This window comes from Peromyscus leucopus, chromosome 4, assembly GCF_004664715.2.
Source record: "Peromyscus leucopus breed LL Stock chromosome 4, UCI_PerLeu_2.1, whole genome shotgun sequence".
In the NCBI taxonomy this organism is placed as follows: Eukaryota; Metazoa; Chordata; class Mammalia; order Rodentia; family Cricetidae; genus Peromyscus; species Peromyscus leucopus.
The window spans coordinates 59,554,776-59,571,338 of record NC_051066.1 but is presented as its reverse complement, the minus strand read 5'-3'; the positions used below and the strand labels follow the sequence as shown (position 1 = coordinate 59,571,338).

Here is a 16,563-nt window from a genome sequence, read left to right as displayed (position 1 = left end):
ACCATTTTCTGGCCTCTATATCTGTCTAGTGGCTGTTTGTTCTATTCTCTGACCCCAGATAAATTTATTAGGGTACACAATATTTTGGGGAACACAATGTCACCACAAGGAGCCAAAGAAACACGAAATTTGCTGTGAGGCTGTGTCTCCTGGTAATTTCAGAAGTTATACCCATAAAGTTCCATTAACATGACTGCCTAAACATGAGCTGAACAGGAACAACAATAAACATCCTAACATGGAAGGCAGAAAGAATTCAAGGCTTCAACCTTTCACCAAGAACCACAGGTGAGTAAGGAATGATAAGAGCAGGAGACATAGACTTCCTCAGGAAAGAGCACACTAATTGGTTATTCAGTATCAAGTGGTTAGCCCTGAAATAATTCATACAAGTAACATTATATAGAAAGGACAGGTTATAGGTATGAATATATATTTATACACATATGCATGTAACAACAATTGATAAGAAAAGGACATGAATTTGAAAGAGAGCAAGGAGGTGTATATGGGAAGGTTTAGAAGGAGAAAGGGGAAGGGGGCAATGATGTGATTATAACCTAAAAATAAAATATTGAAAAAATAATTTTATTAAAATGCAAGACTTTACTATACCTTTAATTAAAGTATATATTTTAAGTTGAATTAGTATAATAATTGGACAGTATGTTCTACTTTAAATATCATTTTATTTTATAGGGAATCACAATTTTATCAAGTGGAGAAGCTCTAGTGCTTATCCTGGTGGGGTGGTGAGGACGACTTTGGAATACTGTCGCTAGATCGGGAGAACACCTTTGACAGAGTTGAAGATACCTTTGCCAGCACTTTAGACCCTTGCTTGGAAATAGTATTCCTGGAAGTTTCTGTGGGAAAAAAGATGATATTAATGATCTGAGAGATAATTGAAGTAGTTAAATTACAGCAATGATTTAGAATTCAGAAGTTGGCATTTGTAAATTGATCTGTGTTTTCTCTTGACTTGTTCTGCTCCCCTAAGGAATCGTGCAGAGTAATGTCCTCATTTATGGACAATGAACTCTGGTGAGGTCAAAGACCTTGCTTGAGATCATACAGACAAAATGAGTCTAAGCTAGGAACATGCTTCAGTAATTTTATCTCTCCTGGTGCAGTAGTATCCACTTGACCTTGAGGCATCTCCAGGTAAGTGTGCAAAGTCCACTTTTTGTCTCTCCTGAAAACTATTTGGAAATGTCTAATGAGCTGAACATGGAGATACATTTCAGTGCTCTGTGTGTGGGTTCTATTTTATAGTGCTCAAGTGTAAGAAGACATATATTAAAATTCTGTAGTTCCTCAATTTGTGTAAATTTCTTTTTGAAAGTCCATAGATAGATTTCTTTGTCATGTAAGATATGATGTATAGATAAAGAAAATGTCAGTATTGGGATTCAGTTTTCTGTATCAGCTATTAGTAGCCCGAGTCTTTTTAGCAAATATCTCAATTTACGATAACTCATAATATAACTTGAAAACACATAAGATGTCAAAACTCAACATTTCCCTAACTGCAATATATAATTTCAAAAGTCAGGAATCTTTCTTTAAATATCTATATTTAGCTTCTCTTTTAAAAAGAAAGAAAGAGAGAAAGAAAGGAAGGAAGGAAGGAAGGAAAGAAGGAAGGAAGGAAGAAAAAGAAAGCTCTGAAAAGGCTGCTAGGAATCTAGCATTCAGTGACCACAATCCTTATTCCACTTCTATTACATCATCCATCTAGCTCAGGAAGCCATACTTTCTTGTGAACCATGGTGCTCCTGAATGACCATAGGCCTAAAAATCCTAGGGTTCTATGTAGCTCAGCAGCTATGTGACTTTGGAGAACTAATTATGGTTTTTCTCCTGAATTATTCCCATTTCATTCTTTAGGAACATATGGAGAGTTGTGGCCTCACAAATGTTAGTTACAACATTTGTCACCCCTTGGTGTCCAACATTAAAGACAATTATATAATAATCTATAGATATTTTATACAAATGGTATCATTATTATATCAATCCCATATTAATAATGTACAAGACAAGGGCCACTCATCCTGGAAAGATCAGTGATAAAAATGTCTACATTCACAATAATATTAATAAGAGTTTTACTTCATTTGTGTTTAAAAGTTACTGCATTTTGTACCTGAAATGTGTTCCTTTGAGGGATGTGTACTGCTGGCCATACATTTTGATCCTTCAAAGATGGTGACAAACTGCCAAGACAAATTGGCATACTTAGTCTTTGGACAGTCAAGATTAGATATGCCAAGAAATACCCAAATATATATCTACCATTACACAATTTCATGCAAGTGAAATCTTTATTCTTCTGCTTCAAACAAGCCCCCTCTAAGACTCAGGCAGGTGAACTGTGCCATTTATATTATTGAGGATTTGTCTTTGTGATAGGTGATGACCTTGGCTTTAACCACATGGCAAACAAAAGCTGAGCCCTGTTGACTCTTAGAAAATGTCAGCTATTTGCCTACCTCTTCCTTCACATTCACTGCAATACCTTGCAAACATGTTTCTGAGAATGGATAAAATGATAAGGGAGAATCCAAAATGCTTCACTTTGCAACTTTCAATTTTCTCTGTGTAAAGTTTTGCAATTTACAGGTTCTGAAACAATAGAGTGACTTGTTTTGATATTGCTAGGAACATGCCAGATGCTAGGTTTTTTTTTTTTTTTTTTTTGCAAACTTGTGTCATTTCTCTGAATAAAGAAGAGTAATTGTTCCTGAAAGGCAAGATGTGGCAACTACCAAGAAGACTCAAGTTCTCAAAATCTTTTGTATATATAACTTCAAGTGTTCAAGAGAAACTTCAGTTAGACATGTAGGTACTGCCTTGCCTAAGTCTCTCTTTCTATATATAATTCCCCTTAGCTTTAGACCCTTAACATACCCTCTCGCTTTAATCAGCTGGGTAAAATGCCCTAGGGCTCTAGTCTCCTTGTGTGTTGTTTCATGCTCCTTAGGATTGCATTCACTTCCAAAGAACAGAAACAAAACAACAGGCCCACTTCACAGTTTTCATCAGCTTGGAAGCTTTATGTCCCCTGGTAAGAAAGAATACTTTTCTTTCAGAATTTTAGGTGGCATCTTGTTTTCATGACTGACACTGACATGGTAGCAGGAAAAACAATCCATTCCCTACCACTATGGGACAAGTATCAAGGCCTTCTAAGCAAATTTCATTCTATCTTTTCTTTCTTTGAAATTTCAGAATTGTGCCAGGAAATAGTGAAAGAATGTTTAAGAAATGGTATCGAGTGCTCTTTGAGATTTGATTTCCCATTCTAAACTTCTGCTATCTATTTTCAGATCCTCACTATTGTCCACAGTTTTCAGTTGTAATCAACTAATGGATATGTGTGAGTGAAGGGTACTTATACACCTTTATTTAGAAATGTACCAACTAACAATTTTAACAACAGTTTGGGTACAGAAAAGGTAACAAAAAAGGAAAGTACAACAGTGGAAGAGTGTAGACTAGCTAGGAATTCAGCATCAGTCAAAGTCATGTTAATGACTTTCAGACTAGAACTTCAGGGCCTCTCTTCCACTGACATATAATTTTATTTTCTGCAAGGTATGAATTAAATGAGGTTAGAGATTATTAAATAGATGCTTACATTCATAAATAAAGATTATGTTGACTGTAGAAGTGACTGGTTTCTTTGGAAAATTGGCAAAATTTCTTTAAGTGTGATACAGGATTTTATGAAATTGGGTCTGAAAATTGTACTATATTGTAATACTGGAAAGTTGCTGAGTGGCTGGGAAGTTTGTAATTCTGTAATAGTGAATGTGAGTAAATAATGAAATTGGATTAAAATAAACCAGGGAGACACCGTGAAAAAAAATGAAACAAAGAAAATTACATCAGGATCTATTAAAAGGGTTCAGGAAGAGGAACATTCCTCAGCCCCACACCATGTAATAGTTAGCTGTATATGAAGAGTCAATCTGTAGAAACATGAAAACATGGGTGAAAATAGGCATTCATAGTCTTCCTGACTCATCTTTGAAGTTACTCTAAATGTTCTGTCTCCATCTACCACATCATTACTGGACCCTTAGCCCTAGGCAGAATCAAGTAACTCATCCCTTTAGGCTTTTCTTCAGAATCAGAACAAGCTATTAATGGAATTGTAGCTAGGTGTTGAGAATCAGTGGCTTATTCTACTCACCCAAAAAATGAATTTTTATTAAAATCCAAAGATCAAATACTTTCCTAAAGGGATTTTTTTCAGATATTAAGGACAGGTCTCATTTAGATGGGGAGATCTGAGTGTGAAGCGATGTGAATAAAGCAGTGTTTACTGATGTTCCCCAATAATGCCACTCAGGCTCTGATAGAATTTGAAAATTGAGCTATTTTACAACTAAACCACATTGTACAGAAACTAAAGGATATTGAAGAATATTTACCTGAACACTGCTTGAGTTTCCTGCTTGTGGTTTCTGAGAACTTTCTGGAAAAACCAGGAAGAAATATTTTTTTATTATATATATACACACACATAGATATATTGTTGATACCAATCCAGTATTTTTACCTCAATTAATATAACTTAGATATACAATTGTTATTATTTTTAATGAATAGTCAGTTGGAACAAATTTGAAACAAATAAGAACCCTAGAATGTTAGAAGATGTATTTGCTTTCCACTTGGAAATTATGAAAGATGAGTATGATGTATCAGGAGAAGCAAACTCTCTGCTTCAGTAGCTATACATCTATGTAATGCCTCTCAATCCCGGTGCCTATTTTTTTAACCTATAAAAGAGAGATTACTTTAATGATAGTCCCTAAGTGCCTTTCCAACTTTAACATGCCTTATATTTATCTAACTACAAAAAGGTAAGTGTGTCAGATAAGGTGGCACTCTCTATTAATCTCAGCAGAGGCAGTCTGATCTCTGTGAGTTCAAGGCCAGCCTGGTCTCTATAATGAGTTCCAGTCCTGCTAGAACTACATAGTAAGATTCTGTCTCAAAAACAAAAACACATAACAGAAATAAATAAGAAAGTGATGATGTTTTAAAACAGGGCATCTTTGTTGTAATACTCAGAGAAAATCTAGTGGAACCATTTCAGATCACAAAGCTGCTGGAGGTTCCAACACATCATCAAAACACAAGGAAGCAGAAATAAATTAACAAGCAACATTTCTCAGAGACCCATTTTTAATGGGACAACTAATCTGCTGGCAGAGGATCTCTGTTGATCCTTAGCTTCATTGCTTAGAAGTGGGTGACAAATTAAATGTAACATTTCTGACTCATACATAAAATGGGAATGAGACTATCTACTTGGACACTATCATAAGAAGACACCAGGAAATACAGTACATTCAAGTACTATGTACTCTATACATATGAAGTCATCAAAAGGCAACAGAAGTGAGTATTCTGAGTTATCATTGGGGAGCAATACAGATTCTGGAAAAATAGTAAAGGAAAACCTTCAAGTAAAATAAGAATTATTGAGATATCTGACAGAACTAGTAACTTCATGATTAATTTATTTTATTCCTGAAGGATCTGATTCTACTTTAGATTGCACATGACTGCACTTACTATAAAAATTCCAGTTATTTAAGTGGCTCAGCTATTCACACGTACTTGAAGTTTTGTTTTATATTGTATGAAACTAGGAATAAGTATGTTCCGCCAGACCTCCATTAAAATATATACTGAAATATCCAATGGTTCACATGTTATCTCAGCTTAAATATCTAATGGATACCTTATTCTCATAACCCAAACTCTTTTCACATACTTCTTCCCCACTCCTTTAGCTTCTTCTATATCCTTTATCACTCAATATTTTTAGCATCTATATGTCAATATGCTGTTTTAGGCTCCAGTGGACATCAATTCAGCAAGCTTGCATTTGATAAAAAGCAGTCAAGACAAATTATTAAAACACACCATCTTTTAGAAAACTGCAGGAGAGAAAAAGAAAGCAAATATGTGGCCTATGTAAGATCACAGAAGGCAATTAATTTCCATTTCAGGGTCTGTGGTCATAAGAGAGATCTCTTGGAAAGTGAAGTGGAAAAGGTCTACAGGTGAGGGAAGAATAAGGCAGAGTAAGGGGAAAGAAAACTCCAGAAATCATGGCAAGTGAAAGCCTTTGTAGGATTGAAGGACAACAAAGAGGTCAGGAATCAGAGTGTGCTGGAGTAGAGGAAGCCACAAGGAAAATAGAGGAAGAGTTAAGAAAGATAAAACGGGCAGTGTGAGCTAATGATGGAGGGTCTTGTAACCGCTGCAATGTCTCGAAATTCTGTCATTAGTAAAACTGGAAGGGACTTACCAACCTCTAAATTTATCTTATATTCTGATCATTGGATTCTTCAACTCAAGTTACCATGTAAATTCCATAAGAGCCAACTTTGTCAGTATTATTTACACATGGAATATTATACCAACAAAAAAGAACTGTTTGGTGAATCTTCAGATGAATGAATGAATAAATGACTTGGTCAGTGACAATATCAGTGAAAAATATAAGAAATATGCATAATCCAAAAGTCAAAGTTAGACAAAACAAAATAATACACAAAATTAATCACAGAAAATGAGGCCTCATGTGAATTCTTAGACAAGGAGTTGGACATGTTGGACACTAATGTCCTCACCTCCTGCTTGACTGTCTTCAATATTGAAATTAAAGAATCACATTAGGTAGTTCCTGGCTGGATCTTACAACCCATGATTTATAATTCAGATATCTTAGTGGTGATTACCATTATACATACAGATTATGATATGTTGATGCTGTTGAGACAGAATTATTGCTAACAACAGTGAAAATTATTTTTATATCCAAGTTGAGAGAAGTTGTTTCATGAGTGGGTTGCAGAGTAATAGTTGGGATAAACTTGTAGCTTGAATTCAAGGCCATGCTATCATAAAAATGATCTCTATACCTTATGTATATATTGCTTATTATTTAATCAGATTGATCTCCTGAGGTCTGAACAAATACTGGAATAATACATCATAAAAATGTGGTAAGCACTTCATGTAATCTGATATTTAAAAACAAAACAAAACAGTTCATGCTAGCCAGATTTTGATGTGAACAACTCAAATTTGTGTTTAAAAGGCCTTTTGTATCTAAATAGGGGTAAGGTCTAATACAAGGAAAGCATAACTTTTCAATGAGGTAATTAATTTCACTTCTAGTCCAGATATCATTTAGCACATTAATTGCATGCTTCTTTATTTACAGGAGGATGGTCAATGTAAATTTATAATATCCGACTAAATTCCTATAAGCATTTGGCTTATTTTAAAAGTTGGATAAAATAGTAATGAATCACTTCATTAAAGTAGACATACTTAATGGAAAAGTAAACTTGCATCACTTTCAAATTTAATGATTAACATTTTCCAAGTAGGAAATAATTGAGTTATCAAAATAGTCAAAAAAGTTACTTTTTCATCAGTTTCTAAAAGTTAAGAAAAACATCCAACCTTCTAATGCATTAGCCTTTGGATCTGGTTTAAACTCTTCTGCTTCACTAAAATAAAATAAAAGAGAAAAATTTTTAATGTGTATATTTAACAAATGAAGAAGCTACTCGTTAACAACAATCTGTCATTCTCTACATGGAAGCACACTTGGGATAGCATGTTGCTAAAATTGAAAATTGAATGAGAATGATTTATGATTTACTTTTCTACAATTTTAAATTATTATATATATATATATATATATATGACAATTTTAGAAAGTTACATTGTACGGTTTTGTGTCATTAAGCACATTTTCATTGCTATGCAAACATCACCATCTTCCACTTTCAGACATGTTTTGTACTTAAACACTAACACCCATTTTCCTCCTGAAAAATCACTATTTTACTTTTTATCTTTAGGATTTTGAATACTCCAAGTAGAGTCGTAATTTTATTTGTTACTTTGTGACTTACTCTAATTAGTTCAATGTCATCCATATTCATGCATGTTGTAGTATGTGAGGATTTTCTTTAAGTAGTAGATAATATTCAAAAGAATGAGACATTTTTCTCCTGATTTCATCCACTGATGAACAATGATGAAAGGTTGCCTTTCTCATTGGCTTATTCTGAATCATGTTGGTATTGCACATTCACTACTATCTATGGCTGTACCTGCTTTCAATTCTTTGAGGAATATATTCAGAATTGCTGGGTCACACACTAATTCCATGTTAAATTCCTTAGGAAAGTGCCACACTGCTTTTCATAATGATTTCACAATTTTATAATTTACCATCAGTGCATAAAGGTTCCAGTTTCTCTCCATCCTTAATACTTCTTTTCTTTTCCTTTCCTTGCTCTCTTTTCATGCTCCTTTCCTTTCAGTGACTGTCATGGTTTCAAATGGCATCTTCTGAGATTTTGATTCACATTTTCTTAGGGATTAATGATGTGGAGCACCTTTCACATGCTTTTTGTGCAATCTTTTAGAGGATTTTTCTGTTCAAATAATTTGTATTTTTTAAATTGTTTTTGTTGTTTTATTATTAAGTATAGGGAGTGGTTTATATAGTGACCCCATGTATCTGTAAATATGTATGTGTGTGTGTGTGTGTGTGTGTGTGTGTGAGAGAGAGAGAGAGAGAGAGAGAGAGAGAGGTGTATCATCTGCAAATATTTTCTATTCCTAGTATTGATTTTTTCATTCTCAATTTGTATTGCTCACATTGGCACAAAATAGTATACTTCTTATTCTACTTAATAATTTACAGTTTAACTTTGTGTTTTTATATTACTACAGCTAGTTTGTGCTTTTAAAATTAATCTCTGAGTGCTCCAACTTAACATTTTTCCATGTCTTCTTCAGATTCCTCTTGTAAGGCAGAGCTATACACCTTTAGCTTACTTAACAAAGCTAGGCAGGAGTCTTCCTGTGCTGACAGGACACTTTTTGCTGCTGACTCTATGCCTATCCTTTGGGTTATAATAACAACCACAAGCAACAACACATTAGCAAATATCTGATCCTATGACATTTACATGAGAGAACAGGTATCTGGAAATATGTAGAGGCTAGGTAACTAGAAATACAGCATTGTATGGTAAGAGAAAACTTAAGACTTAGAGTCAAGGGATGAGAATCAGAAGTGAAGAAGGATTTGATACTGGGCACTTGCTCAACTACAGATTTGCTAACAGACCCATTCTTTCATCTCAGGTTTCTAGATTGGTTCTGCATTAAGTTGTCTATACCCAGAAAGGATGTCTTCTTGGTTGTATGATGAAGTACTCATAATTCTGTGTATGAAGTAATGTGTTGGTTCAGCAGCAAGTCTTTCTTCTTTCTGTAAAATTATAAATCGTGTATTACACACACACAGAACTTGATATGGACTTTCTCCCCCATTGTCATTTTTGTATTCCCATCAATACTTTTAAAAAAGAAAGTTTTATAGATTACTTAAACATATTATTTTAAAAGGTAAAAATAGAGGTGGTCCCTTTAATTCTAATTAAAATGTCTCTTCTAGTGTAAGTTTTTTGGAAATGGTTATGAAAATATATTCTAAATTATGACACTAGATTTTGAACACATTTTAAATGTAAAGTACAGATATTGAAGAATGTAACATTCTATTTTAAACTTTAAAATATTTTAATTACAGTTTATTGAATTAAATAGAAAAGCAGCAATACAACTCTAAGCATCTCATAAGCTTGTATGATCAGACATTTATCACATACTCTGATCTATTTGTTGGGAAATCCTGTGTTTCTGATTTGACTGAGATTAGATGTGTTTATTTTCTGAGGTTTACTATAGATTTGGTGTTTGTCTAAACACAGTAGTACATAAAATGTGGTAGGATGTTTAATTAAGTCAATTGTCTCACTAAGAAATCTCACATCATATGATTTCCAAAAATATGATTAATATTGACTTTTGGACAGGGCAAAACCACAAGGGTCATTGAGTATCTTATCACTATTGGATGGTTTGGATACAGTAACATGAACTGTATCCCATCACGATTAAGAAGTTTAATGGACGAATATATGTGTGATGTTTAAAATACTGTATATAACTTGTTACATTTAAGTAAGAGTAAAAAACTGTGTAATAAAAATATTCACCATATAATTTATCAAGGTAACATATTTATTAAGTGCAAGAAAGTCTGGATTCAGACCTGTTGCAGGATATTTGATTACACTGTGAACCCAAGATTGCATTATTTATTGGAAGAACCTGTTTATAGTTGTGGTGTGGCTCAGGCCTACTACACAACTTTAATCCAAGAGCTTTCTGCTTGAATATTGTGAACAGGATTAAATAAAGTCAACCATAGGTCAAGAGGCAGAGCAAGCAACTTGTTGACAGGAAGTGAACATAGGATTATTAAGGAAAAAAACATAGTAAGAAGGAGTCAGAGGAAGGATAGAGATATACACAGAAAGTAAAAGGGAAGACATTGAGTTTGAGGATTTTGTTTGAGATGGCATAGGAAAAAAGTCTTTTTCTGGGATGTCTGGGGAAGAGGAAGGTTAGCGAGGTGCTTTCTCTGCCTATCTTAGCTAGTAGGATTTCACCCTAGCATATGGCTCCTGAATATTTATTGATAAAATCAACCATTTGAGATTTAGTTAGAAAAGCAACATTTGGTGCCCAATGTGAGGCAGGGCCACAAGGACAGAGAAATCATGCCAGCTATGAACAAACTGAGAAGACATATTTGGTAGGACAAATTGGAAGTCCTCAATGAGAGAGGTAAGTAATATTAAAAGGAAAAATATTTCCCATGTTAAGGATGGGACATATAATAATATGACACATTAGGATCCTGTATAATGCTACTTTAGGTGACTTGAAAACAGAAGCAGAAAATTAAAAGATGAATTACTTAACTGAGATTGACATAATATCAATTATAATTACTATCAGTCTGGTAATTCACAATTTAGCTTTAATAGTCATAGTGGGTTTTTGTGCCAAATATGAGAAGTAGATTGATAGCATACAAGTCTTAGAAAAACTTATAAATGAAAATAAGAAATATACTCAGATGCAGACAGAGGAATTTATACAAGAACCTACTGCACTACCATATGATGAAACTGAAGAGCAGCAGCCCAAGGATGTTAGAAAATCAAACTTAGCTTACCCAGTTACTTTATAAGAACTACCAGTAGATGATAGTCACCCCCAAGGTTATCAAGAAGTTAAGAATCCCATAAAAATATTAGATTTGAGGAAATTTAAGGAAGTGATTGTTTCATATGGTATGTATTCACTCTATGTGAAGCAGATATTAAATTCATGGTCAACTCAGAAAAGCATTATCTCCCAAGACTGGAAAGGTTTGGCAGTAGCAATATTCAAAGCTAGTCCTCAGCTACAATGGAGAACATGGTGGAAAGAGGAAGCTAAGGCCATAGAACAATAAAATAGAGCTGGGGTATTAGTATTTCCCAAGATAAGTTTTGAGGTGAAGGTCAATATGCTGAGTTGCAAAGGCAGCTTGAATTTGATAATAATGCCTTGGCCTTGGTGTTATGCTTTTTAGCAACTTTAAATGCATGGGACAAGGTTGAAGAATCAGGAAAGAGGCCTGAATCATTTTTTAAAATTATACAAGTCCCCAAAGAAGCTTTCACTGATTTTTTTTTTTTTTGTGTGTGTGTGTGTGAAGATTGGCTTCAGCTGTAAATACCATAGTATCAGATCCAGAAGTCAGACAAATATCAATTCAATCTTTCTTCAAAATGTAAAAAGACGATAAGGCCTTTAAAGGCAAGATCAGTACCAATAGATGAGTGAATTAGAAATATTACTGATATTAGATCTTATATTTATGATGTTACTCTTATAAGAGAATTTCTAAAAGTTTTAAGTAAAGTTAAAATGTCAAATGTTTTAATTGTGGTAAACAAGGTCATTTGAAAAGGGATTGTAGGCAAGGTATTCCTAGAAATGATGATTATTCTGTAGATAATCCAAACAGGTCCTAGCCTTCTGGTGTATGCAGAAAGTATGACCAAGGCTGGTATTATACTAATGAATTCAGATCAACAAGGGACAGGCAAGGTAACCCTTTGCCATCAAAATGCCCTAAGGGGCCTCTCACAGGCCTTGATATCAATTTGGTTTAATAATTTCCTGTCAGTATTGGAGAAACTCATAAATAGAAAAATTAAGAGTTAATATATGTTGTTAAAAACAACATGACCTGGATGTAATCAAGGAGAGAACAGCTTTAGTAAATAAAACAAAAAATTCAGGAGAGACAAGAAAACAAGTATTTTGGCAAACTGCTGCAAATGATAAGAGACCAAACCTAAAAACACAAATAAATGGCATTGAAATTGAAGGTTTACTAGACACAGAAGTTAGATATAAATAACTTCACCAAAATGTTGACATCCATTGGCCTCTTCAGGAGATAAATATTCAGCGTTAGGGATTGAAACTAAATGCAAGATGGGGGTAGTGTATAGGGACAGAAGGACAAATGGGAAAATTAAAGCCATATGTGGCTAACAGCAATGAATTAATTTATGGGGAAGTGATTTATTGCAGCAATGAAAAACACAGGTGAAAATTATTCCAATCTCATAAACAAACCATAAAAGATACTTCCAAGAAAAATGTTAAAAGTATTATCATGAAGAATCAAAGACTGTTCAGGTTGTACATAAAGAGGACACAACAGCTGTTGGTCTTTTAAAAGTACCAACTACCCTACCTTTAAAATGGTTAAATGACAAATCTGTGTGGGTGGAACAATGGTCTTTGACATCAGAAAAATTACAGGCACTAGAATAGCTGATACAGGAGCAGCTAAGTGTCCAACATGTTGAAGAATTGACTAGTCCTTGGAATTCTCCTATAGTCATTAAAAAGAAATCTGGAAATGGAAAATGTTAACAGATTTAAGAGCCATAAATAAGGTGATTTAGTCAAAGGGCTCTTTACAGCCTGGAATTTCCTTGTCTTTTTTATTGCCTAAGGGAAGGTCTAAGTTCTATTATAGTGATTGATTTGAAAAACTGCTTTTTTCCATGTACATTTACCAGAACAGGATAAAGAAAAATGTGTCTTCACAGTGCCTACTTATACTAATTAGCTCTACCTGTTAAAAGGTATCAGCGGAATGTTCTTCCATAAGGAATGTTAACAGCCCCTCCTGTGTCAATATTTTTTTTACAACAGCCATTAGAAATAATCATAAAATTTCCTTAATCTATATATTGATGATATCTTACTAGCTGATTGAGAGACATATAACTTAGAAAAAGGTGTTTGATGAAGTAAAGAGAATTGTGCCTTTCTGGGGAATACAAATTGCTCCAGAAAAAATACAAAGAGGAGATTCTATCAATTATCCAGGATATAAGGTAGGTTTATTGAAAATTCGACCACAGAAAGTAGAAATCAGGAGAGATCAATTACAATCTCTTAATGATTTTCAAAAATTGCTGGGAGAACTGGCTAAGGCCAACATTTGAATTAACTACTCAAGAGCTAAGTACCTTATAAGGTGATAAGGACTTAAATAGTTCAAGAAATCATTAGCTAAGGTTGAGAGAGAATTTGGTCTGGTAGAAAAGAAATTACAGGATGTACATTAGATTGCTTGGAGCCAAAGCTTGATTGTATTCTGGTTATTTTACCATCTATACATTCTCCCACAGGAATTCTTATGCAGAGAGAATATAATATCTTAGAATAGATATTTTAGCATACAAATAGAGTAAAAAATTAAAGATCCATATAAAAATTTTCTGAATTGATTTTTAAAGGAAAAAGAAGATTTTGTCAATTAGCAGAAATAGCCCCATCAGAAATTGTGGTACCTTTTACTAGTGCTGAAATTGCCTCATTATGGGCAGAAATGAACATTGTCACAGAGCTTGCAGCAAATTTTTTGGAAAGATTAACAAATATCCCCAAAAGAAAAAGACATATGTTTATAAAAAGAACTAACTGGATTCATTCTCATATAGTAAAAGGAACACCAATTTCTAGATCCCCTACATTCTATACTGATGCAAATAAATCAGGAAAGGCAGGTTATAATTCAGAAAAAAATAAGTAAGTGGCTCAAAGCCCTTATGATTCAGTAAAAAATTCAGAGCTATGTGCCATTCTTATGTTTTTTTTTCCAGATATTCCTGGATCTCTTAATATAGTTACTGATTCTCAATTTGCAGAAAGAGTTGTTTTCCAACTCATTCCAGATTATTCAGAATTAACTTCACTAATTATTCAACTACAACAAATAATCAGAAACAGAAAGCATTCATTGTATAAAACATATATCAAATCCCATACAGGTCTACTAGGCCCTCTAGCACAAGGTAATAATGAAATTGATCAGTTATTAATAGAAATGTGCTAGAAGCCTCAGAATTTCTTAAGAAATTAATAGCAAAAGTTTGAAGAAAGATTTTTCTATCACTTGGTAACAAGCTAAGAAAATTATAAAGGCAATGTCCTACTTGGTTCTTTTTAGACCCAAACCCCATTACCTACAGGAAGTAACCCAAAAGTTACCCAAAGAAATAAAACTTGGCAAATATATGTGCACCATACCATAGACATATATTCAGGGTTTCAACAGGTAACTGCTTTAAGTTCTGAAAAGGCTTATTCTGTAATTAGACATTTATTAGAAGTTATGGCCATCATGGGGATACCTGTGCAAATTAAGACTGACAATGCTCCAGCATATGTCTCTAGTAAAGTGAAACTTTTTTTGCATATTAAAGCATAAAGCATATTATAGGTATACCACACAATCCTACAGGACAAGCACATGTAGAAAGATCTAATTGTACTTTAAAAGATATACTTAATAAACAAAAAGGGGCAATAAAGACACCCTGGGATAGATTACATAGTGCTTTAATTACTTTGAGTTTTCCAAATGCTAATGAGAAAACAATGACAGCTGTGGAAAGACACTGAATAATAATAAAAAACAAAACTATGGAATTAAATCAGTCTGTATATTTTAAAGATGTGTAGTCCTCAGAATGGAAACAGAGATATGTGTTACATTGAGGAAGAGGTTTTGCCTTTGTTTCCACAGGAGAAGAAAGGCAATGGAATCTATTAAGATTGATAAAGATTAGATTCGAAGAGGGAGACCTCCTCAAATAGGAGAGGTGCTAGTTCATTAGACAGCTTGATCATTCAATCTAAAGTAACTTATAAAGACTAACAAATACCTATCATTTATTCAGGCATGAACAATAAAGCTAAATAATGTTTTGAATGATAATTTACCATAGGCACACTTGCCTGTGGTTATATTTTATTTGTGCTGTAACAAATAAATCTTGCCTGGGGATCAGAGGACCAAGCCAGCCACTATATTAAACACAGAGGTCAGGCAGTGGTAGCCCATGCCTTTAATCCTAGCATAGACCAGTGAATATCTACAAAGTGTTTGTTTTGTAAATTCTAGAGTTAAAATGAACAAAGGTCATGGTGACACATGCCTTTGATCTCACCACCCAGGGAAAAAAACTCATAGACAGCTCCTAATTGGTATGTTTGCACACTATGGAAATCACATACCATGTTTCCAGAATATTATGAAAACTATGAGGTTTCTAGAAAGGTATCTAATTTCCAATGGGTGCAGGAACAAAGAGCAGCTTTTGCAACTGTAAGCTCTTCTCCATGCTGCAACCCTGACCAATATTGAACCAGTTGATATTCTAATTATGGATATCATATTTATTGGTGAATTGGCAACTGGAGACTCTTCATAAAGCGAAAATGAGTCCACCAACTTTTTCCTGTTGGCTTCTAATGCAAACATTTTCCATATAAGGAGAATAAATATCTTGTTTGAGAGACAAATCTGGACATTTTTATGAGGTATGGAGAACCTTATACTTAGTCATTGCCAACCACCCTGTGGCCGTAATGGTGCCGTTACAAGTATGGATTGGGTCCATCTAAAGCCAGAGACCTTCACAGGCTTAGCTATGTAAGGAAATGTATTACAGTGGAACTGGTACCTATCTGCATTCCTTTACAACCAGGGTATGGTAGCAAAGGAGTCTGTGCCTTCCCACACTGAGGAAATAGTTCAGTTGCCCATAATGCCCTCCTTAAACCTATCACTTCCCACCCAAAAGAGGTACCTATTGAACTGTGGGAACCAAGAGAATGATCACATTTGGCTAACACATGGTTTACTGATGGTTTTCAACCACGGATAGACCAAAAACTATTGGAAAGTGGCAGCCTATAGACCAGGTATGGAATGGCCAATACTGAGGAAGGAACCACAAAATCAGTGCAGCACAATTGGCTATAAGACAAACAACTAGGAAAGCAAAAGGAGAATCTCCATCTTCTCCAATTCATGTATGTGCAAAGGTACAGCTATATGATTATCAAAATAGAAAACCACTAACTCTCAGATAAATGACAACGATATCCAGTCATAGGAGGCACAAATGGAAATGGTATAACATGGAAAAACTTAGCAAAGACATCAAATTTTATGTCGCCCATACAGACAAGATAGCCAAAACATCTAAAAATAATGAAATA

General features: G+C 34.1%; 1 protein-coding gene across 1 annotated transcript in view; it reads right to left on the bottom strand.

The window, feature by feature from the left end:
* Window positions 1–672: 672 nt before the first annotated feature.
* Fsip2 (fibrous sheath interacting protein 2) overlaps window positions 673–16,563 on the bottom strand; it is a 79,656-nt gene continuing 63,765 nt past the window's right edge. Inside the window, exons 19-23 of the mRNA XM_037204915.1 lie at window positions 9,243–9,334; window positions 7,504–7,550; window positions 4,443–4,486; window positions 2,150–2,219; window positions 673–866 (exon numbers count right to left, since the gene is read on the bottom strand). Of these exons, the coding sequence (XP_037060810.1) occupies window positions 730–866; window positions 2,150–2,219; window positions 4,443–4,486; window positions 7,504–7,550; window positions 9,243–9,334 (390 nt within the window). The 3' untranslated portion in view covers window positions 673–729. The remainder of the gene's footprint in view (window positions 867–2,149; window positions 2,220–4,442; window positions 4,487–7,503; window positions 7,551–9,242; window positions 9,335–16,563) is intronic.